The sequence below is a fragment of the Miniopterus schreibersii genome (assembly GCF_964146895.1).
Source record: "Miniopterus schreibersii genome assembly, chromosome: 4".
NCBI classification, from domain to species: Eukaryota; Metazoa; Chordata; class Mammalia; order Chiroptera; family Miniopteridae; genus Miniopterus; species Miniopterus schreibersii.
In genome coordinates this window covers 67,728,847-67,751,306 of record NC_138105.1, presented here as the reverse complement: position 1 = coordinate 67,751,306, position 22,460 = coordinate 67,728,847, and the positions used below count along the sequence as shown (strand labels likewise).

Genomic DNA, 22,460 nt, shown 5'->3' with positions numbered 1-22,460 from the left:
TTTTTTCCTTTGGGTTATAATCCGGTCATACTGTTATTTATCATGTTGTTCAAATTGTTCTCACTCTGCCAGGCAGGATCTTCCTCATGTTGGTCCCTGAGCCTTTTAACCATGTTCCCATGGTTTTTTGGGCACTTCTTCACTTTCTGGCACCACAAGGTACTTCAGGTTCATCTTAGTTTTCTTCTGCCCCAGCCCTAGAATCAGCCATTTCTCCAAGTCCTGGTCCCTTTCATTTGAGAATGGTATTTAAAAGCCAAGATACGGGAGCAAAGTGTGCTCATTGCTCCTGGGGTATCGCTGCATTTAGTCACCCTCATATGACAGAGCTGGGAAAGGTATGCATTTATACTAACTGCCCCCTGTTTATTTCTGTGTCCGTCTGTCTGTATATAAAAATAAACATCACTTCATACGTATGCCTTCAGCTCTAGACCAGCACCACTGAGTTCATTCTGCCATTCCTCTGTTGCTTATTTAAAATTTTTTCTCTGAAGGAAGAAACCTCGCTCTCATTATCCACAGTATATTTGCTTATATTTGTTTAACCCTAGTATACCCGGAAAGTAGTTTCAGAAGTGCTAACCAGTATTCCTGTGACAAGTGACTCAACCAGCTCAGGTTCAGTGTCCGCCTGTTGTTCTTTTTTCTTTGGCCTTCCAGTGTCCAATTAAAAACCTTTACAAAGTTATCTGTGACACTTTTCCTCCACTTGTATGGGTGTGATATGTCATATATAGTTAGATTCATTATCACAGTTTATAACCCATCTTGGGTCTCCTGCTCCCCCATCTGGTTGTTATTATTATACTGTGTGCTCAGTGAAATTTACTCTGGGTTTGGCATGGATGAGTCATGCCTGCACCATGACAGTCCCATCCCCCACAAAGCCCTCATGCTGTCCCTTTGAAGTGAGCTCTTCCTACCACCCTCAGTTCCTCGAAACCACTCATCTGTTTTCCATCCCTGTAGTCTTGCCTTTTCCAGAATATCATATAAATAGACTCATACAACATACAGTCCTTTGTGTCTAGTTTCTTTCACTGAGCAGGGTGCACTTAAGATGCACGCCCATTGTTGGCATGATCGAAGAGTTCCTTCGTCCTTGTTGTCTGTATGCACTGCACTTTGTTTATCCCTTTGCTGGGGAAGGACGTCTAGGTGCTTTCTCATGTTGGTGGTTATGAGTGAAGTTGCCCTAAATATTTGCATTTACAGATTTTTGTGTGGACGCAGGTTTTCAATTCACTTGGGTAAATACCCAGGAGTGGGATTGTTGGGTCTTATGGGACCAGGTATGTTTAACTTTATAAGAAACTGTCGGACAGTTTTCTAAAGTGGCTATACCCCTTTACATCTTCTCCAGTGGTGGACGTGGCTTCTAGTTGCCCTGAATTCTCATCAGCACTTCATAAGGCCAGTGTTTTCTTTCTCTCTCTCTCTTTTTCCCTTTTTGTCTCTCAAAAAAGTTTAATAACATAAAATTTTAATACAACAAAGCATCAGAGTCCAGAGCAAGAAACAGAATTGACATGAAAGGAAACAAGTATACTGCGGGCATCCTCACGGTATGGAACCACTTTCCAAAAGCCACACCGCTGGACTTTTTCAACACAACCTTCTTATAATTTTCATTGTTTTCACAACATCCTTCTTGGCTCCTGGCTCTCTCTGCCTCCCTGGTCAGCCTTTCTGCCCTTAAGGCCACAGCCAGTCTCTCTTTCTGTGTTTTTTTTTTAGTAATTTTAAAAATTGATTTCAGAGAGGGGAAGGGAGAGGGAGAGAGAGAGAAACATTGATTATGAGAGAGTCATTGATTGGCTGCCTCCTGCACACTTCCTGCTAGGGATCAAGCCCACAACCTGGGCATGTGCCCTGACCAGGAACCAAACCTCGATCTCCTGGATCATAGGTCGATGGTCAACTGCTGAGCCATGCTGGCTGGGAACCAGTCTCTCTCTTGCTTTTTTCACTTTCAGAGTCTGTCTCTGTATATCTCCATGGGTAACTGGTTGCCTACCGCAAAGCTGTGGGACACAGAGACCTGCTCCTGGGATCATCTCTGCCCAACCTAAAAATTGTGCTGTGGTGGGCTCCAGGCTGGTGTGTAGAGACCCAGGACCAGCACAGCCCAGGGATTCACCTGCGCTTTCTGGTGCAATTATTTTCATGGTATTTGTGACATCCAAAGTACTTAAAAGTTCTCTCTCACTGCTGCAGGGCTGGAGTCCCTTGCAGTCTCCTGTACACACAGACTTGCTGGTGCTTCTCCCAGGGCTCCTCCTGTTGCCTGCTCCTGACCACATTGCCAGGATGGGAAGTTATCCTTGTAACTGGCTTCTTGAAAATGCAGTTGGTCAGCCTCATAGGAAGTGCAGACCTTTCACGACGACGTTGCTGTTTGGTCTTGGATAAAAGGAGTTGTCTCTTCTTGGTTAAAGTCGGGGATATCATGTTCCTTTTGAGTTTTCCCAGAAAAGGATGGTTTGTAATGCAGATCAGTGCAGGTTCCCCCTGACTGCAGAGTTGTCTTGCTGACCCACTCCTGAGGTGCAGACCGCCTGTGGCTTGCTGAAAAATGCCAGTATCTCTCTTTTTAAAAAAGAACTTTATTGAGATACAATTTATATACCATATAATTCATTCATTTAAAGTGTACATTTCATTGTTTTTTAGTATATTCAGACCTGTACAACCATCACCACTAATTCTAGAACATTTTCATCACCCTAGAAAGAAGCTCTGCCCCCATTAGCAGTCACTCCCCATTCCCTTTCCCCAGCCCCTGGCAACCACTAACCTACTTTCTGTGTCCATGGATTTGCCTGTTCTGGACATTTCATATAAATGGAATCAAATGCTATGTGGCCTTTTTTGCCTGGCTTCTTTTATTTAGTGTAATATTTTTAAGGTTCACCCACATTGTAGTATGTGTCAGTGTTTCACTTCTTTATGTATGAATATATTTTATAGACCACATATTATGTGTTTATTCATCAGTAGATGGATATTTAGGTTGTTTTCACCTATTAGCTATTTTGTGTACAAGTTTTTGTGTGTGTATGGCTGTGTTTTCGTTTCTCTTGGGCATATATCAAGGAGTGGAATTGCTGGGTCTTTTGGTAATCCTGTGATTAACTTTTTGAGAAACCTCCATACTGGTTTCCACAGTGGCTGCACCATTTTACATTCCCACCATGTACGAGGGTTCCAATTTCTCCACAGTTTCTCGCCCACACTTTCTTTCTGATTATAGCCATCCTAGTGGATGTGGAGTAGTGTCATTAGGTTTTGATTTGCATTTCCCTGAGGGCTGATGACACTGAGCATCTTCGCATGTTTTTTGTGGGTTTTTTTGCAATTTATAGATTTTTCGGGGGGAAATATCTTTTCAGAATCTTTGCCTTTTAAAAAACATTGGATTAGCTTCTTATTGTTGAGTTTTAGTTTTTTATATACTCTGGATATAAGTTCTTTATCTAGTATCTGATTTGCAAATCTTTTCTCCAAGTCTGTGGCTTGTCTTTTTATTTTCTCAACAGTATCTTTTGCCCAGGAGAGTTTTGAGTTTTGATAGCCCAGTTTACCATTTTTTTAAATTTTATGGTTTGTGCTTTTGGTGGTGTATCTAAAAACCCTCTGCCAGACCCCACCCAGGCCCACGAGTTTCGTTTTGCTACCTACTGGGAGCTTACACCAAAAGAGCTGTTTAAAGAGGCAGAAGGAAATTATGATAGGAAGATGGTTTCTAGTAGGGGATTCCACTGTCTTTGATTCTTTGCAGTTGAGAGTTTTTTAGAAAAATTGGTTTATTTACTACAAGGAGGAGAAATGGCTTTTCTTCTGCCCTTTGCTGCAGTGTCATTGATTGGTTCATGTAGCAGATGTTTATTGAGTCTAAGACACACTAGGAACCAAATTGCACACAGTCCCATGTCTTGTGAGCTCCCAGACCAACAGGGATGAGAGGTACTAGTCAGACAATCATGAAGGTGACTACATCAGAACAAGTCATCCGTGCACTGAAGCAGCAGTGGTGGATGCTGTATTATAGGCATCCAGTTAGAAAGGGTTGGGGGTGTTGGGCAAGATTTCCTTTAGGAAGTGAGGTTTACTCAGAGACTTGTGGGTGGGGAAGAGTCAGACCCCCTTCCAGGTGAAAGCTGTGGAATGTGAAGGTGGAGAATCAGGGACATCACGGTTTGAAAGGGAGGTGGGGAACAGGTGGGTGAGGTTGGCAGAGCCACTCATTTCCAGCACATTGGGGAGCCATCAGAGAGTTAGCTGGGGGATGACATGATCATACTTGCTTTTTTTTTTTTTAATCCTCACCTGAGGATATTTTTTCCATTGCTTTTCAGAGAGAGTAGAAGGGGGAGAGAGAGAGAGAGAGAGAGGGAGGGAGGGAGGGAGGGAGGGAGGGAGGGAGGGAGGGAGGGAGGGAGGGAGGGAGAGAAACATTGATGTGAGAGAGACAAATTGGTTGGTTGCCTCCCTCATGCGTCTTGACCAGGGCCAGGGATTGAGCCTGCAACCAAGGTATGTGCCCTTAGCCAAAATCAAACCTGGGACCCTTCAGTCCCCAGGCCGACCTCTAACCACTGAGCAAAACTGGCTAGGGCCACACTTGATTTTTAAAAAGACCTCTCAGCTTGTGTGTGGTGAGGGGATGTGCTGTTAGACCCTCAATAAAGGGTCAATTCCTTTGATCCCTCTGCGCTCGTCTACCTCTTTGAGCATAAGACCTTGTGGCCGCGGCTTCAGAATCCCTGGCCAGGCACCATTTCCTGCCTGTCCCAGATTTTGTGGTAGCACAGCAACATTACAAAGCAGACCTGGACCAGCCTTTCCAAGAAGTAATTCAGTGGCTGCCAAATAGGAAGCACTTGACTGAGTTCTGGTGTCTGTTGGGAAGCAGGGTCAGTGCAGGGGTGGGAGGCTCTGGGGTGAACCTGGAGGGCTTGGTCTTGGGTGTGAGCAGGTGTGGGGCAGCTGATATAATTTTGGCTTTTTCAAATTAAAGATGCTTGCCTCTTAGTTGTGAGTTTCTGGCTTGTGATTGGTGACACCAACAGGAGAAAAGAGTCAGTCATAGGATGGGGATGAGAGTTTAAAGAAATCTGCTCCAATGTTGTCATTCCCACTTCAGGCCAGCAGTGCCCACCTGTGCCGTGTGGGTGCTTGTTAGGGCAGGAATGCTGGCATGGGCACGTTTTGGTATCAAACCCACAGCTTGACCATCCCCTGCAGCTGACCTTAACCCCATTTCCTCTGGTCTGCAACTCCCTTCATTGGGAGATATACTGCCAATTTAATAACACACTTTGGGAGAAGAAATAAACATATCAGGTGTGCACACGGACTTTAAGAGACAGCCCAATTTTCAGAAAAGGTAAAATGTGAAGAAGTTTAATTTGGTTATTTGCTGCTAATGTTAGACATCCTCCCTGCCCTCCACCCGCCTCCCACACAAGCTATTATTGGGCAGGGAGCTCTAACCATCAGTAACTTCCCATGGCTTTACTCAAAGGCTGCTGTCCGAAGTCCCAGAAAGGACATTTTGGTACATTTTATTAGGACATTTGTGTGGTTTATTAGGAAGCCTGAAAGAGTTTTGTAAAATAGCACTGGTTTGTGAGCCTCAAGCCCACTGTTGGAGCTTCTTGGACACATCCTTGCTGACTTGTGTTTGGTGAGGGAGAGGCAGCTGTGTAGGCAGTATGGCAGGCCTGGCAACATACTGGAAGTTCCAGGGCCACCAAATCCTCCACCCTTCCCCATCCTCTAGAGTGGAAGTGGCTCTGGGCTGCAAAAACCCATTTATGTTGGGCCTGGGTGGGCTTTTCCCACCTGTCCTCAGTTTAAATTGAGACTTGGTATGTGAGAGCTGGTCTTGAGTGATTAGGTGGGAACCCAGATTACCCCAGTTCAGCACACCCCTTCTGGAGTCACCATTGTCTGGTCCCCTCACCCTGTGGTGGAGCCACCTGCCCCACCCTGTGGAGCCTGTGGCCCTGCACTGCGTCAGTTGGCTGGTTGATGTGGCTGAGGGGGCCTGTCCTCACTGGTGGATTGCTGAGGAGCCAAACAGAAGGGACATTGTATGAGGAGACCCAGGTTAGGGGGTTGCCAAGTTGTGACTAGCCACGTGAACATGGCCAGCTGTGTGGCTTGGTTGGTCTTTCCCTGGAGCATCTTTCTGTTTCTTGATGTGGGACTCCAAAAGTATCTGCATTTCCTAGAGGACAGTCTGGAACTGCTTCGAAGGAGAAGTGCCTTGAAAGAGCGCATGTGTGTGAGAAGAGGTGTGCACCCTGACCCGTGCTGATTGATCACTGGCACCCCAGGACCTGGGAGGGGTGGTCCACTCCCATTCTTGCCTGCTCCGTGAAAGAGTGCGAGCACTGTCCTGAAGTCACCTTCCCTGAGAACCTCTCTCCTGACTGATTTATGTGTTTTCCTGTAAAGATGGGAATCATGTGACTGAGTCATTTGCACTGTTACCCTCACAAAGTGAGGGAGGGATATAGTTGAGTAGAGGTGGGGCAGGGAGTAATGTGGGGGTGCTTGGCACTATCAGCTCAGCCACTTGCTTTCTTGGAGGTCAGAGCTGGGGGTTCAGGCAGCCTCAGCTTGGGATTTGAGAGAGGTTGTCCCATGTTTTGCATAATTAGCTCTTGTGTCTCTTTGTTTAACAGCCACCATGGGATGTGGGAGTGGTGGTCTCTCTTAAATTGGGGGGGGGTGGTGAGGTTCAGGAGGAGACTGATGATTCTCTGGTCCCCTCAACTTTGAGCTTTCATGGTCTCATCCTGGGGACACCATATTCTTTCCTCCCTTTTGTCTGTTTTTTGTCCAGGTTTCTTTGTCAAAGTGCCATTTCATGTGTGTATTTATATTGCAGACTACTTTCTCACTCTTTCTGGTGTTATATTGGGGACGAATCACGAATCATTGAGTTAGGACTCCAGATAACAGAAGCTTACTTTCAGCTAAAAGTATGTGTCCGTTTTCATGGCACAAGGTCTTTAAAATATAGTGTGTGCCTTTCGGCCTTCTTGTTTTAATTTCTAATTGCTTAGCAGTACATGAATATATTCAGTTTACCTTAAATCAGATAATACTGAAGCATGCAGAGTAGAAAAATGGGACTCTTCCCTTTCTATCCCTTTACACCCTCTAGTCTTTTTGATCTCCCAAGAAGTGAATGGGTGAGTGTCTTTTATCCAGAGTGGTTCCCTGTGTTACACTTGTGTAGAAGTAAAGTCTTTAATGTGACAGCAGTGGTGTTCCAGTTAGACTCACAGTTGTGCCATTAGCTTTCTTCTGTCAGTAGCAGCCTGTCTTGGAGCTCTTTTCATATCCGTATGTAATGATGACCAGCATTTTAAAAAAATATATATATATTTATTGATTTCAGAGAAAGGGAGAGGGAAAGAGAGATAGAAGCATCAATGATGAGAGAGAGTCATTGATTGGCTGCCTCCTGCACGCCCCCTGCTGGGGATCAAGCCCACAACCTGAGCATGTGCCCTGACCGGGAATTAAACCTCAATCTCCTGGATCATAGGTTGATGCTCAACTGCTGAGCCATGCCAGCCAGGCAATGACCAGCATTTTTGAGAGCTCGTATATGGGTGGGTTCTGTTCTTTCCATTTCACAGGTGAGGATGCTGAGTCATGAACAGGTAATGTAATTTGCTCAAGGTGACCCAGTAAATGCAAGAGCAAGCGTAGCTCTAGAGTCTGCCCCCTTGTCACTTTGCCCTGGGAGTACCCTCAGAGGGCATGCACTGTTTTGTTCAGAATTCAAAGGTACAAAAAGAGAATATTCTCAAACCCTTGACCTCTAGCGACAGCCCCTTCTTGGCAAGCGTTTCAGTGGTTTGCCTCTCATTATTGCCCGCAGTGCTGTGGTGACTATTCTTACTGTACCTGGTCCTGGCTGACTCTGAGAGTCCCCCTGGCCTTCTTGGCAGGTCAGTCAGATGTGGTGAGAGCCCAGACTGATGCTGCCCATACTGTCCTGCCAGCCAGAGTTACAGTTTTTCCTTCTTTCTTTTCTCACGCACCCAGAACCCTGTGGTTTTATTTTCTCCTTTCACTGAACTCAGAGAGGTGGGCCAGGTGGTCTAGGGTCACAGCGAGATGGTGGCAGAGCTGTTTTGGCATCCAGGAGGTCTTAGATCCCAAAAGCCAGTTTTCAGCTCACATTGCACTGTTTTTTTAATGCTTTTTGAAGGTTTTTCTTCATCTAACTACAAAAGTGACATATATATCAGGAATTAAAGTCCTGTCTCCAGCCCACTTCCTTGAAGTAACCACTATGAGCATTAGTTGTAAGTCCTTCCAGAAACATTTTGTTCTGTGGCACATGTGTGCATGTGGCGCATTTTTAACTTAAAGAGATGTAGACCCTCCTGTGTCAACACATATAACTCTTCCTCATTCTTTGTGATGTCTGAGCTCTTCCCTCAGCTCAGACCAGCTGTGATTCCCCTAACTTCCCTTTTGAGAACTTTTCATGTTCCTTCTCTAGGCCTCTCACTACCGCAGTGCTGAGTGGTGACCCTCCTCAAACATTTGTTCAGGAGCTCATAGGGACGAATCCTGAAAGTGGAATTGCAGGTTTGGTGGGGTTTGCTTTGGGATATTTTTTTCCCATGTTCCTTCCCTTGCTGTCTCTACCTGGCAGTGAGCAGTTATCTCTTGCTGCCCTGGAGCATTCTGGTTTTGGTTCACTGTGTGGGTCAGGGCTGCATCCACAGGAAGACGCCAGAGGCCAAGGCTTACGGAGTCGCAGGTCTGGCCTTTGTTTGTTCCCTGTGGCCTTGACAAATGATTAAATGCCACTAAACTTCAGTTTCCTCTCCTGATGGATAGTGAGAATTTGTGAGGATGAAATAAGTGCTAGGTAAACTGCACAGTGCCTAGCCCTGGGGAGGGTTGGCTAAGTTGTGCTGGTAGTAGGCAGGCGGCCACTTGAAGCCGAGAGTGAGGCATTTGCGTGGTGGCCAAGAAGGACCTGGGAGACCTGGGGACGGAGGTTTCCATTGGGCCTTGTCTGAGCTCCTCTGAGCTCTGTGATGGAGGCTTGCCCTGACTGTGCCCTCATCCTCTTTTCAGGATAGAGTCACAGTAGGTAGTAGGTACTTAGATGCAGCACTGTGAGAAAGGCTGGGGGTGGAGCCAAGCATATATATTTAAATTTATTTACTATAGAAAACTTAAAAAATGCATACAGAAGTGTTCACAGCTGCTGCACCACCATTGCTGTCTAAGGCCAGTGCAGCCTCTAGCTCGCCAAACTCCAGCTGAGGGAGACGGTAACTAGGAAGGTCTCTCTATACCATGGCTCTTACAGAGCAGACTGCCCACAAATCAACCAGTGAGTGGTAAAGCACCAAGGAAGCAACTGACTTCAAAAGTCGCTCACAAGAATGCACCCTCTACTGGAGGAGTGAAGAAACCTCATCGTAACAGGCCTGGTGCCTTGGTGCTCCGTAAAATTGGATGTTATCAGAAGTCCACTGAGGTTCTGATTTGCAAACTTCCCTTCCAACGTCTGGTGTGAGAAGTTGTTCAGGACTTCAAAACAAATCTGTGCTTCCAGAGCAGTTATTGGTGCTTTGCAGGAGGCAAGTGAGGCCTATCTGGTTGGCTTTTTTGAAGATACCAACCTTTGTGCTATCCATGCCTAGCGTGTAACAACACATTATGCCAAAAGACATCCAGCTAGAACAACACATATGTGGAGAATGTGCTTAAGAATCCACTATGATGGGAAACATTTCATTCTTTAAAAAAATATATTTCTCTTCTGTTATTGGTAGTTCTGAAGGTTAGATTTTTTTCCCCCCCATGGGGTCAAAAGGTACCTAAGTATATGATTACAAGTGGAAAATAGGGGACAGAAATCAGATATTGGCAGTTTTTCCATTTTCATTTGTGTGTGAATTTTTAAAATATAAATTCAGGGACCATAAAGCATTAATGCAAGTCAAAATGTTTCAGTGAACAAGTTTCAGCAGTTCAACTTTATAACAATTATAAATAAACCTGTTAAATTTTTCTGGATAATGTTAGCATATGGAGTTCTTAAAAACAAGTAAATATCTTATTGACAGCAACTAAATGGTGTTTGTAGCATATTTTAATACTTTTTTATTGAGTTAATTGGGTGACATTGATTAATAAAATTATATAGGTTTCAGGTGTACAGTTCTATAATACATCATCTGTATATTGTATTGTGTGGTGTAGCATTTTTAAATACAATAGATTATATCCATTCACTATACTTTTCTGAGTTTTCCTACACACAAGTGCATTTTTAATGTTGTCTGTCTTCTGTGCTGTTCCTGTAATTCTGCCATTAAAATACATTAAACTATTAAAAAATACAGAAGTAGAGAGAATAGCAGAGCAAAGCATTGACGTGGCACCTCCACCAGCTTCAGCAGTCATTTGGGTACAATGTCGTTTTCATCTCTACCCTGAGGATTGTTTTGAATCAGGTCCTAGACATCCTGTATTTTAATTTGTAAATATTTCACTTGGTGTCTGTAAAAGATAAATCTCTTTTTATGAGAAAAACAAACACAAAAAACTACCTAACCACGTCATATCTAAAAATTAATAAATTAATAATTCTTTAATATTAAATATCTAATAATGTCAAATTTCCTCTAATTGTCACATATAATTTGTTTGTTTAAATCAGGATTCACATAAGGTCAGTGCATTGCTATTGGTTACTGTATCTCTTAAACTGCTTTAAATCTTTTTCTCTCCCTCCATCTTTCCCTTTCTTTTTTTTTCTTTCCATGCAAAGCACTTTAAAAAGCCGTATCATTTGTCCTCTAAGGATGTTGCTGGTGGCAGCCCTCTAAACTGATGGTTAGATCTAGGGCTGTGATCAGATTCAAGTTTGACTTTTTTAAAGCCCAGCATGTATGAGCCCAGGGCCTCTCACAAAGGAAAGTCAGACAGGCCCCAGGTACAAGTGTGGGCAGGGCCAAGATGCTGAGGGGACCGCCCTAGGGTCGTGAGGAGCCAGGCATTCTCCTTGACTGCCAGCAGTCTGAGGGTCAGTTACTTTAAACCTAGGGGATTTTCCAGGGCCAGCCCTGCTAGCTGCACAACAGGGCAGGGCCCTGGAGATGGCCCCAAGGAATGGGGGGGTGATCTGAGGCAGTGGAGAGGGCAGCATTGGGAGTTCCCAGCTAGCCCTGTTTGCCTTGATGTGCTCTGTGCTAGGGCCAGCCTGGCCCATGCAGACTCTCATGGCCTGGACTCCCCACACACTGAGGACAGGTGCACACACACTGGCTTTGGTCGCCAGCGCCAGTTTAGCCAGTTCCTCTGCATCTCAGTTTGCTGAGGTCAGAGAGATGCTGGCCTGTAGCCAGTGAGTGGCCTGGGGAGTGGGTGGCTGCCCACAGCCTGGCCTGAGAACACTTGAGGCAGGCCTCAGCTGCCTTTGCTGAGAGTGGGGCACGTGTAGGGGTCTGGCTGGACTAAAGATGTTACTCTTTGGGAGTGGGGGCCCCTCTGGTGACTTGCTTTGAAGTTCCTTGGCTTGTAGAAGCATTACCCGGTCTCTGCCTTTATCTTCACATGGTGTTCTCCCTGTGTGTGTCTGTGTCCAAATTTCCCCTTTTTATGAAGGCAGCAGTCATACTGGATTTAGACCCATCCTATTGCCCTGGCTGGTGTGGCTCAGTTGTTTGAGGGGGCGTCCTGTGCACCAAAGGGTTGCTGGTTTGCTTCCCAGTCAGGGCACATGCCCGGGTTGCCAGCTCAATCCTTGATGGGGGACATGCAGGAGGCAGCCGATCATGTTTCTCTCTCATTGATGTTTCTATCTCTTAAAAAGTCAATAAAAAAATCTTAATAAAAAAAAGCACCTTGAATGTGGCCAGTCCTCACCAAGTATGCTGCTGGCTCTCCGGGGCGCTGTGGTCCTGACTGTGTCTCCACTTGCTCTGGAGGCTGGTTTCCCAGGGGCTGGTCAGGAAGTAGTCTGTCTTCCTCCTGGAAGTTCCCAAGCTTCTCGGGCTTGTCCAAAGGGAGCTCCGGTCAGCCTTTCTCAGTGTGCTTTGAGGGACACATCAGCTGCAGGGCACACACTGGTACCTCAGGGAGGCCTCTGCCTGGCCCTGATGCTGCCTCTAACTTTGCCCTGCACTGCCCATCTCTGGGGAGTCATACAGAATTCTTCCTGGTGTCTTGTTTCGGGCTCTTGCTTTGACCTGTTTTGTTTGTGTGGGCATGAAGTCCTCCCCAGGGGTTCAGAGAACCCCTATAGTGAATCTTGGCTCTCCCCTGATCAGTCACATGGCACCAGGTGGTTACTGCCTTTGTTTCAGTTTCTTCATCTGTGAAATGGGGACAGTAAGAGCACCTGTGTTTTGGTCTGTGGAACATTCATACAAAATAAGTGCTTGGAAAAGTACCTGGCCACAGTAAATGTTCCACAACGTGATGTGACATAGTATATAGTTCGTGTCATGTCAGTATTGCTGCTGTGGTGACTAACTACAGACCCTGAGCGTCCATAAGGTCAAAGATCCCTCCTTGGTCTGGCTCACTGCCAGACAGGCACCCATTAAGTTTGTGTAGGGTAAATGAGCATATGGGCACTTTGAACAGACACAGGTGCTTGGTCAGTGCTAGGCCTATCAGAAATAAAAAAGGGTCCTTTTGTCCAGAATGCTCACAGTTCATTGGGGTGCATAGACAGAAAACAGACATCCATCCTGTGGACCTTGGTTAGTCCTTATGGGGGTGAATCACACTGTGATTGGGGGCAGTGGTCCGAGAAGGCCTGTCAAGGGTTGAGTGCCAGCCAGGGGAGAGCTGGATGTGGGGAGTAGAAGACAGCCACATGGCCTGAGATGGCTGGATTGCACTGGCTGTGGTGACAGTGTGGCATTTGCTCAAGGCTCAGAGGGAGGCCATTGGCAGGTTTTGAAGAAGTGGGTTGGGGGTGAGCCAAGAGACAGTTTCAACTTTGTGGATTAAAAGGGGGCCATAGTGGAAGCAGCTGGACAACCAGCTGGAGGTGATGAGTGGTCCAGGGAGACGAGGAGAAGGGGCTTGCTGAGGAACCAGGGAGATGCAGCTGGACCTACCATGAAGCCAGAAGGAAAAGCTGCGGTTGAGCATGGAGTCAGCCAGGGAAGGCAAAGAGAGGAAGGTCTGCTTCTGAGTCTTGGGGTGCTCCCATATTTGGCAGGGCCTTGGTGCTCTTTTCTTTGTTAATCTTCATCTGAGGATATTTTTTCTATTGATTTTTAGAGAGAATGGAAGAGAGGGGGAGAGAGAAACATTTGTGAGAGAGAGACATCGATTGGTTGCTTCCCATATGTGACATCGATTGGTTGCTTCCCATATGTGCCTTGATCAGGGCCAAGGATCGAACCTGCAACCCAGGTACGTGCCTTTGACTGGGAATCCTAAACGGTGACCCTTCATTGCCTGGGCCAATGCTCTAACCACTGAGCCATACCAGCCAGGGCTATCCACACATTGTGACTCATGAGTTTGTCTCTTTTCAACTGTAGATTCTCCCTCTACCATTTTTTTCTGTGCAGTTTGTTGAAGAAACTAGGTCATTTGTCCTGTAGCGAGTTTGGTACTGTCAGGCTTTTTGCTGCTTCCATCCCTGTGGTGTTTATTTAGCACAGTCTTGCTTTGTGTATTCCCTCTTCATTTGAACTTGAGTCTAGATGTGAGATCTGCCTGGGAAGGTGGCATCGGTCTCGTCCGGTGTTCTGTGTGTGTGATATGGGCAGCAGCTGATGGCAGCGCCTGGATTACTGACCCATGAGGGGGTTAGAGAACCATGATGGGGTCATTCCTTCTCCATGCAGGAGCTGGAACACATCCGAGCAGCTCACCTCTCATCTTCTATGTAATTACACTATGGAGAGGCAGGATAGATGCTTGAGTTTTCCTTACCTTTATTTGCGAGTTTCAGACCCTGCTCCCAGTCGCAATGTCCTAAAGGCCAGAGATTGTTTGTTTCCCAGAACATGGATCTGGGTTCGTTGTTCCTGAGCCTAAATCCCTATAGACCCTTTCGCCCCAGGATGTAATACCCTCCCAGTGACAGCCAAGGCCCTTCTTTCCAGGTCACATGCTGCCACTTCTATCCATCTTCCCCTTCCTGCTTGCCATGTGGACTCTCAGGGTTCCCAGAGAGGATGCTGTGGCCTGTAGTGCTTCTTCCCACCTCCTTGACCCTTCTTGACTACACTAACTCAGACATTATCCAAACTTGCCACAGGGCCCAGGGGGTGTTCTTGGCCCTTCCCCACTCCCATTATTGGGTCAGGCCCTTCTCTTAACCATTCTTGAATTTCATTCTTTTGGAAAATATGGAGTACCTCCCCTGGACTGGCACCTGGAGGGAGTATAAGACAGGAATCCGTAGAGCTTCTGACTCTAAGAGCTTCTGGGTCTGGTGGGGAGACACACCTTTTGTGACAGGTGCCTTCATAAGGGTGGACACGCGGCAGTGCTGGCACAGAGGGGCACCTGACATGTTTAGGGGCATAACAGTGGCTTACTACAGACCATCTTTCCCCTCCTTGACAAGATATCAGGAGGCAGCTGATGGCCTTGGGGCAGTGGCTCCATGGTGCCTGGGCTGCCTATCTGATACTCTCCTGGCTTTCTCTACAGTCCTCCCGTAGTTGACACTGCATTGGCAGGCATTGCGTCACACAGGTTGGCGGGAAGAAAAGAGGTGCTGAGACTTTTTCCTTGCATATTATAGTATTTTTTATTTAGGAAGGAAAGCCCTCCCTAGGGTGACACCTGCCTTCCTTACATTTCATTACCCCAAACTAGGTCACACATTCACCTTGGACAAGAGGGACTTTTATAAGTCTAGTTTAGATGGGCTGAAGTAGAAACCCTGCTTCCTGAGACCTGGGGCTGTGGGGAGGGTCAAGGTCAGTGTTGCCTCATTGGCTGGCAGTGGCTCCAGAGGGCCTGTTTATTTGTCTCCTCACCAGACACAGCTCTTGGAAGGCAGGGTCTGTGACTCTTTCATGTGACAAGTGTGCCTTGTACCTTTGTGGCCTGAATGGGGGAATAGAGTCATCCAGGTGTACTGCAGGCCCGCACTCTTGTCCACTTTGTTTAGAAGTGGACACATGGTCAGCTGGTCCCTGCTCTCAGGTTTCACCCATTCACCAGAGTTCGAAAAGTTTGGTGTTACTCATATGAACCAGGAAGGCCTTGCTTGGGAGGCCAGGGAGGAGTAGCCAGGCTGCCAAGCCCATCTCTGCTCACTCTCTCCCCAGGGTTGGGGTGAAGAGAAGAGGGTGTGGAAATGCCTGTGTGAGGGACTCAGCCTCTTTGCTCCCCCTTTCCTCCTCAAGTGACCTGTCATAAAGTCTCCTTTGAGTTGCTGAGAAACCTTCACTGGCTCCCATACTCCTAGTTTTTCTCTCTCAGTAGAGAGCATTTTTAAAATTTGGTATGTAATTCACTTTCCAGAAAAGTCACCCTTTAAAAGGGTACAAACTTGGTGGGTTTTAGTATCTTCACAGTGTTGTACAATCAACAAAGTTTTGTAATTCCAGAATATTTTCATCACCCCAGAAAAAAACCTCCTGCCCATTAGCAGTTAGTTCTTTGACTGCTTTTTTAATCCTTACCCAAGGATATGTTTATTGATTTTAGAGAGAGAGGAAGGGAGGGGGAGAGAGAGAAAGAAACATCTATTGGTTGCCTCCCATCGAACCTGCAACCTAGGTATGTGCCCTGACTAGGAATTGAACCTGCAACATTTTGGTGTACAGGATGACTCACCAGCCAGGGCAGTAGTTAGTTTTTATGTCCCCCTGACCAGCCCCTGGCATCCACAAACCCATTTCCTGTCTCTGGATTTGCCTGTTCTGGACATTTCATATAAATGGGATCACACACTGTGTGGCCTTGTGTGTCTGGCTTTTCTCACTGAGCATCATGTTTTCATGGTTCATCCATTTTGTAGCGTCAGAACTTCACTCATTTTTATGGCTGAGTAATATTCCATTGTCTGGATGGACTACGTTGTGTTTATCCATTCATCCATCAATGGACAGACACTGGGTTGTATCCAGTTTGGGCTGTTGTGAATCATGTTGCTATGGACATAGACATCAAGTTTTTGTGTGGATATATGTTTTCATTTGGGTATGTATCTAGGAGAGATATATGGGTCATATAGGTATTCTATTTTAACTTTTTGAGGAATTCATAGATAGTTTTCCAAAGTGATGGCACCATTTTCTGTCCTCACTAGCAATGCACAGGGATCCAGTTTTTTCATGTCCTTACCAACACTTGTTATTTTCTGTTTTTAAAATAATAGCCATCCTAGTGTGAGGTGATATCTCCTGGTTTTGATTTGCATTGTCCTAATGATTAGTGATGTTGAACATCATTTCAGGTGCGTATTGGCAATTTGTATATCTTTGGAGAAATTTCCCTTTTGGGAAAGGGATGGGTGGAGGCTCTAGGATCATGGGCCTCAGAGCCTGTGATCAAGTCTCAGCATTGTCACTTAGCAGCTGTGTGTCTTTGAGCTTGATTTCTCTGTTTGGTGGCAGGTACTGCGAGAGCTCGGGGTAGTGTGTGAGTAGAGGCTGTACATGCCATCAGCAAGAATGTTTCCATTAACCCTCCAAGAACATAATTCTTAATGATCTTTGCTTCTGTTGTGGAGCCTGCTTTGCTGGATCCTCTGCAAAGAGTAAGTTTGTTTTGGGTAACTGGGTAGATGAGAAGTAAGCGCATGGAGAGAGAAGTAGAGGCCAAGCAAAGGACAAAGAAAGGCAGGGGCTGGCAGTGGGGAGCAGGCATCCACCTCTGTCCCGTGGCTGTCCCTGCAGCCTCTGGTCCACCCTCTGAAATGGACTTCTTTGTTTTCTTTGTTTAAGGAGGAGCCAAGGAAGGTTTGCTTCACCTATGACCTGTTCCTGAACCTGGAGGGCAACCCGCCTGTAAACCACCTGCGCTGTGAGAAGCTCACCTTCAACAACCCCACCATTGAGTTCCGGTACAAGCTTCTGATGGCTGGCGGGGTGAGTGTGCTGGAGCAGGCGGGCCCTGCCTCTGCTCAAATGCAGCTTCTCTTCTCTGTTGTGGATCCATCTCTGCTCCCTGTGCTGGGAGCGCCTTAGGATCTCCCTGGTATGTCTCTCCGGCCTATGGTTGGGCACCCGATACTCAGAGGGGCAGGTAGCACCTGGCAGCGCTGGATAGAATCTAATTGTCCTGAGTTTGTGTTGGGGCGTTGTCAGCTGGGAATGACTAGTTGCTAGTTATCCTGTAGCTTCCTGGTTGACTGTGATTAATTAGCATTTTCCATAAGGTGGGGGGATGGGAGGAGGAATGGATGTGAGGCCAGCCTGTCAGCGTGGCGACGCACTGGAGCCAGCTTTTAACTGATTGGCAAGGCTGTTCTGGAGCCCCATCACCTGGGGAAACAGCAGAAGCTCTCTGCAGGGTCCCTGATGGTGCACGCCACCTGGCAGTTCTGTCCTTGTGAGGTCAGATGAAGGTGTCAGCTCTCAGAACCTAGGTCTCTGTAATAAATCCTGTGGCCAGTGATCTTGGTATGATGACAGAGTGCCAGGAGCATGTGTCAGCTCTTGGAGAATAGGGGTGGGGTGCTTGGTGCTGATGGATGGTTGGCTGTGGAGGAGGCAAGGCACTTGGCTGCAGGCTGGATTGTGTGTGCTGAGGGAGGTGGCAGGCTGAGGACATAGGACATCCCAAAGCCACCTATTAGTGACCCAAAGTTCCTGAGCCTTTGCCTCACTGTCAGCGGTGCTTGCAATGGAGGATTCAGGTCCAGGTCATGAGTGAATATTTGTATGTGTATGTGGGTGTCAGGCCTATGAATACAAGGAGTTTGGACTGAGTTTCTTTGGGCCTAGGGAGCAGTCCTTTTCTCTTCATTTAATTTAGTTGTGTGTTTTTTTTTTATAAAAAAGTAAAAGCAATTATGTGGTTGCAGAGAATTTGAGTAATTTCTGCTATGTCCCTAATAAAAGATTAGTCTTGGATTTGGACCTAGCATGCGATTACTAATTGAGTTTGGTAACAGAACAGGGAGACGTTGGAATCTATTGACATAGACATTTGTCTGAATTTTGCCTGGGAGTTCTAGAAGAACCAAGGAAGTGGGGAGGAGTTTACAGGTTTAGCAGTCCTCTTCAGCTCTGCCTCTCCATCTTATCTTCCAAACTCTTTCCCTGAGGTTCTAAAGTCGCATTTCAGGGAGACAGACATTCAGACAGTCAGCATTCCATGGGCTTCTTAGAGCCCCAGGATCAGAGGACCATCTCCCTCTCATCCTTGCATCAGGTTTTCTTTGCTCAGAAGAGGTGAAGGCTCAGTATGCATCATCTAACCCTATAAAACTGGAGGGGCAGGGGAGGAGTAGGAGTAGGAATGAGATGTTGAAGGAGAGAGGTTGGGTTGGCAGGTCCGCCTTGCAGTTGGGAAGGGCCAGCCCAGGAGAAAGGAAGGGAAAGTGAGGCCTTTGGGCGGTGGTTGGTGGTCTCTGCTAGGCACTTTTCATCCTTGGTGAAGGCTGCCTAGGGAGCTGGTTGCCTGGTCAGGAACTTTCTTGCCCTTTGGGGCTTGCCCCAGGCTGATGGCAGAACAGTGCTGTCTGGTCTTAGGAGCAGCCTGGGACTTTTATGAGACAGTTGCTCCTGAGACCTGAGTTGTGGCCCTTGGGTTAGTCTGGAGCTCTGAGTGTTCCCAGTGGGGCTCGCATTTACCATCTGGTGGAAAATGACCACAGACCCGCCTGTGTTAATGTTCGTGCTAGAAGAATTGGAGGACCATGCAATCTGTAAGTTGATGAAAACTGCTTTTGTACTGCCTCCCGCTGTGGGGTACATGAGTTCTGTAATTCCTTGCATGAGGTTCAGACACTTCTTTGGCAGTGACCAGAGTGGCTTGGCCACTTTTCTAGATGGTCAGAAACCAGCCCTGCCGGTCCGCTCAGCATTGTGTCTCGTCCTTTGCCCCATCAGTAGCAAGGGTCTGTATTTCCATTGGGTGAGACTCGTCCTCGTGAAGCCCTGTCTTAGAGGGGGAAGTGGATTCATTTATTCGCTTAACTTTTTTTCAAAAGGCTGTTAGAAAGGAGAGAATGATGCAAGGCCTTCACTGCATTATCTTGGCATAGTGTCAGTCTTAGGACAGGACTGGGGCACCTTTTGTTGCCAAGGACCATTTGAATATTTATGACATCATTTGAGGGCCATACAAAATTATCAACTTAAAAACTAGCTATGAAAAAAGCTCCTAGATTTATTGAATTTCAAGTTCCTTGGCAGGGCCAGACCAAATGATTTTGGCCCGCGGGCCGCATTCCCCACCCCTGGTCTAGGACATTCCTGTGAAGGATTGAAGGGAAATGAAAACAAAGGCATGGTCTTCAAGGGAACAGACTCAGGCTTCTGAGGGAACCTGTTCTGGGTTAGGCTGTCAGTCGCTTCTCTAACCTCGTGCATGTCCTTCCTGGCCTTAGAGTGTGGTGATTTCCCAAGGCCTGGTGATCCTCAGCCATGTCGGCCAGGGTCAGGCGGGTTCTGAGCGCTGTGGTTAAGAATATTATAGTTGAGACAGGCTCTGATGAGCAACTTGGCCTCGGGCCTCACTGCCTCAGAGTCGGGTGGGGGCTGGAGTGGCACGAAGGGTTCCACTGCCCTCCTTTCAACGCAATGTCCCCATGACTGTGACTAGGCATTACATCTGCCTCCTCAGATGAAAGGTTGGGCTCGTCAAGGATCCTAGGTGCTCAAGGTTACTAAAGCCGAATGTTCTTTCTTTTTCACTTGAACTTTATTCTTTTGTCCTGTCTTGTTGCCATCTGGAAGGCTCCCTCTGAGTGGTAGTGTGCACTTCCAGTGTCTGTATTTTGAGAACTTGCCCTCGGGTCTTCTCTCCCTTTAGCAGGTGCCAGAGGAGCCTCACTGGATCTGGGCAGGTGTTTCCTGGAGCACATCTTGGCAGAAGCCCAGATCCTTCTTCCTCCTAGTAGTAAACTATGGGCAGAACTCACGTCCCTCTCCTGCAGGCTCCATCAAGTGGCTTTTGCAGAGAATTGGGCCTGTCCCTGTGCAGTTTCCTCCTGCTTTGGCTTCGATGTTCGCTCCCTGTTTCAGTCAACTTTATTCACCTGAGAGTGGAGGAGTGAGGCTCCCCCAGGAGATGTGGGACCCGGCGAAGTCATGCACATGCATGTCCAGCAGAAGTTGCTTTCTCCTCCACACACCTTCCCGGAGTGGGCGTTTGCCTGGCTTCTCACCTTCATGCTTCTGGTCTGTCTTAACTGCAGCACGCAGGCCAGCTTTGGCCACAGCTGCCTTCTTGTGCTTCTCGAACACGCTGCCAGTTTTCTTGGCCCAGGGCCCTCCTCCCCAAGACTGCACCAACTGTACCTGGGCCCAGCCATCCTGGGACTCTGCTTCTCTTTGCTCTCCACCACGAGCCTGCTTCACTCTGAGCACTCAGCAAGCACCCAGACCCTCACAGAGGAAATGCCGTCGACTCTTTTGGGAAAGTGACACCCAGGCTCTCCCTAGCCCCCTCCCCCAGAAGGAAGCTTGGACACCTCTAACCGCACTCCCGCAAGCCAACTTCCTCTTACCCATCGGATTTCCAGCCTGCTTCCTTGCTCGTTGATAACATCTGTCTCTTCTTTATCACTAGGTGATGGTAATGCCCGAAGGAGCAGAAACGGTGTCCAGGCCCAGTCCTGACTACCCCATGTTACCCACAATTCCACTCTCTGCCTTCTCTGACCCCAAGAAGACCAAACCGTCCCACGGCTCCAAGGTTAGTGAGGTGGAAGGCCCAGTCACATGGAAGCACTGGGGCCCAGCAGAGGGTCCTGGGCTCAGGGTGCTCCCTCTGCAGAGCTGGACCTTCTGTCCCCCGACTCTGTCCCTTGGCATCTTTCTCTTGGAGCTCTCTGTGCTCCCTGTGGCTGCTCTCTGCCACTTAGTCAGAAGGGTTGGCCCCTCCTGGGGTGCATAGAACAGTTTAGTAATCACAGGCTCTTCACCCTGTTCCTCTTGAGGCCAGAGAGTCTGCCCTGTCCTCCCCTCTCCCTCTGAGTCAGTGGGCTTAGGACCACTCAGAACCCCAAGATAGTTTCACATGGTTGGGAGTCATGGACAGAGTGTGTCCACTGCAGCCACCACTGCCTACCTTTTCAGGTCTCCTGAGTGCACCCAGGACGCTCCATCTATTGGGGCTGGGTGCTTCCTCCCTGGGCTGTTCCAGGTTTGGCTTCTTTCTTTGGCAGCAGCTGTCGGCAGAGAAAACTTACTTGGGGGGAAGGGCTAGGTAGAACCATTTGAGTGAGTGAGCTGATTTTCCCCAAGAAGAAACGTTTTATCATCATCTCTCAGCCCCGTCAGGTGGGTGGCACTCTACCTTCCTGAGACCACTCTTTTAATCATCCCAGAGTGGCTGCAAGAGCCCTTCTGATGGTGTCATGATGTACACATAAACTCCTGAGTGTTCGTCCCATTCCCCTGCTGCCGCCTACACAGCTCTGTGTCCCAGAGGCCAGGTTTCATCTAGCATTCAGGGCAGCTGCTTGTCTTTGTGACGCTGACCCCACAAGTTTATCCACTTCTCATCTTTGCATTTTTCTTTCTTCACTCACCTGTTGGTTGTTGTGGGCCTGGGGCATCCCTGGTGGGACAGGTTGAGCTCTCATGCCAAATTACAGCCTTACTCAGCAGCAACACTGGAGGAGAGCAACGTCGCCCAGGCAGGGTCTTTCTGGCACTTTCCCCAGGCCAGTGAGTTTCTGAAATCCTCAGATTCATCTGACTTAAGCCCTTGAGACTTATGAGGCCAGAGTCTTAAGTACAGAGTGCAGCTCTGAGGGTCTCGCCATGCCAATCTCCCGGGCCATCTTTCCTGAGCCTCATGGAGGTCAAACGGAAGAGAAATTCTTCCTAGAAATCTTGGCAGTTTCTCTCTCAGCCACTCAGTTGTCTGGAAGTCCATGCAAAATATGAAGGGTAGAAATTGTCATTTCTTCGGTTTGTGTCACTTGTGAGTCAACCCATGAAGAGATGCCCTCCTGGTGGTGAGGATGCTCCTGTGGCCAATAGAGCTGCATCTGCTGGAGTTGGTCATGGCCTCTCTCACTGGAATGTCTTTGCGACCCCCCAGGAATCCCCAGGCCAGGTGGGCATGTCTGCTAGGCTTAGAGGCCTGTAGGTAGGGTGCCTGGTCTCCACCCATTCTGTCTCAGAATCTTTCTCTAGCCACGTGGATGGCATACCGTAAGAGGCTCCTACATAGGTTTCTCAGGCAGCACAAGGCAGGTTCTTCTCTGCAGGAAGCCTCCTCTCTCTGTTCTGTCCTGGCTTCTGAGCCATCAGCCTCACTCTGCTCTTCTAGGAGGGTAGGGC

General features: G+C 47.6%; 1 protein-coding gene and 1 pseudogene across 5 annotated transcripts in view; both read left to right on the top strand.

Annotated features, from left to right (window-relative positions):
• The window catches only part of MLLT1 (MLLT1 super elongation complex subunit), a 78,352-nt gene that overhangs the window by 40,418 nt on the left and 15,474 nt on the right, over window positions 1-22,460 (top strand). For 2 of the 4 annotated variants that reach the window (XM_081136474.1, XM_081136473.1), the window contains exons 4-5: window positions 16,941-17,084; window positions 20,737-20,862. In XM_081136474.1, the coding sequence (XP_080992600.1) occupies window positions 16,941-17,084; window positions 20,737-20,862 (270 nt within the window). The remainder of the gene's footprint in view (window positions 1-16,940; window positions 17,085-20,736; window positions 20,863-22,460) is intronic. The other 2 variants (XM_081136475.1, XM_081136476.1) reach the window with 1 other exon arrangement.
• LOC308556832 (histone H3.3C pseudogene) lies at window positions 9,352-9,768 on the top strand (annotated as a pseudogene). The gene has a single exon. The product of its transcript is annotated as a histone H3.3C pseudogene (transcript).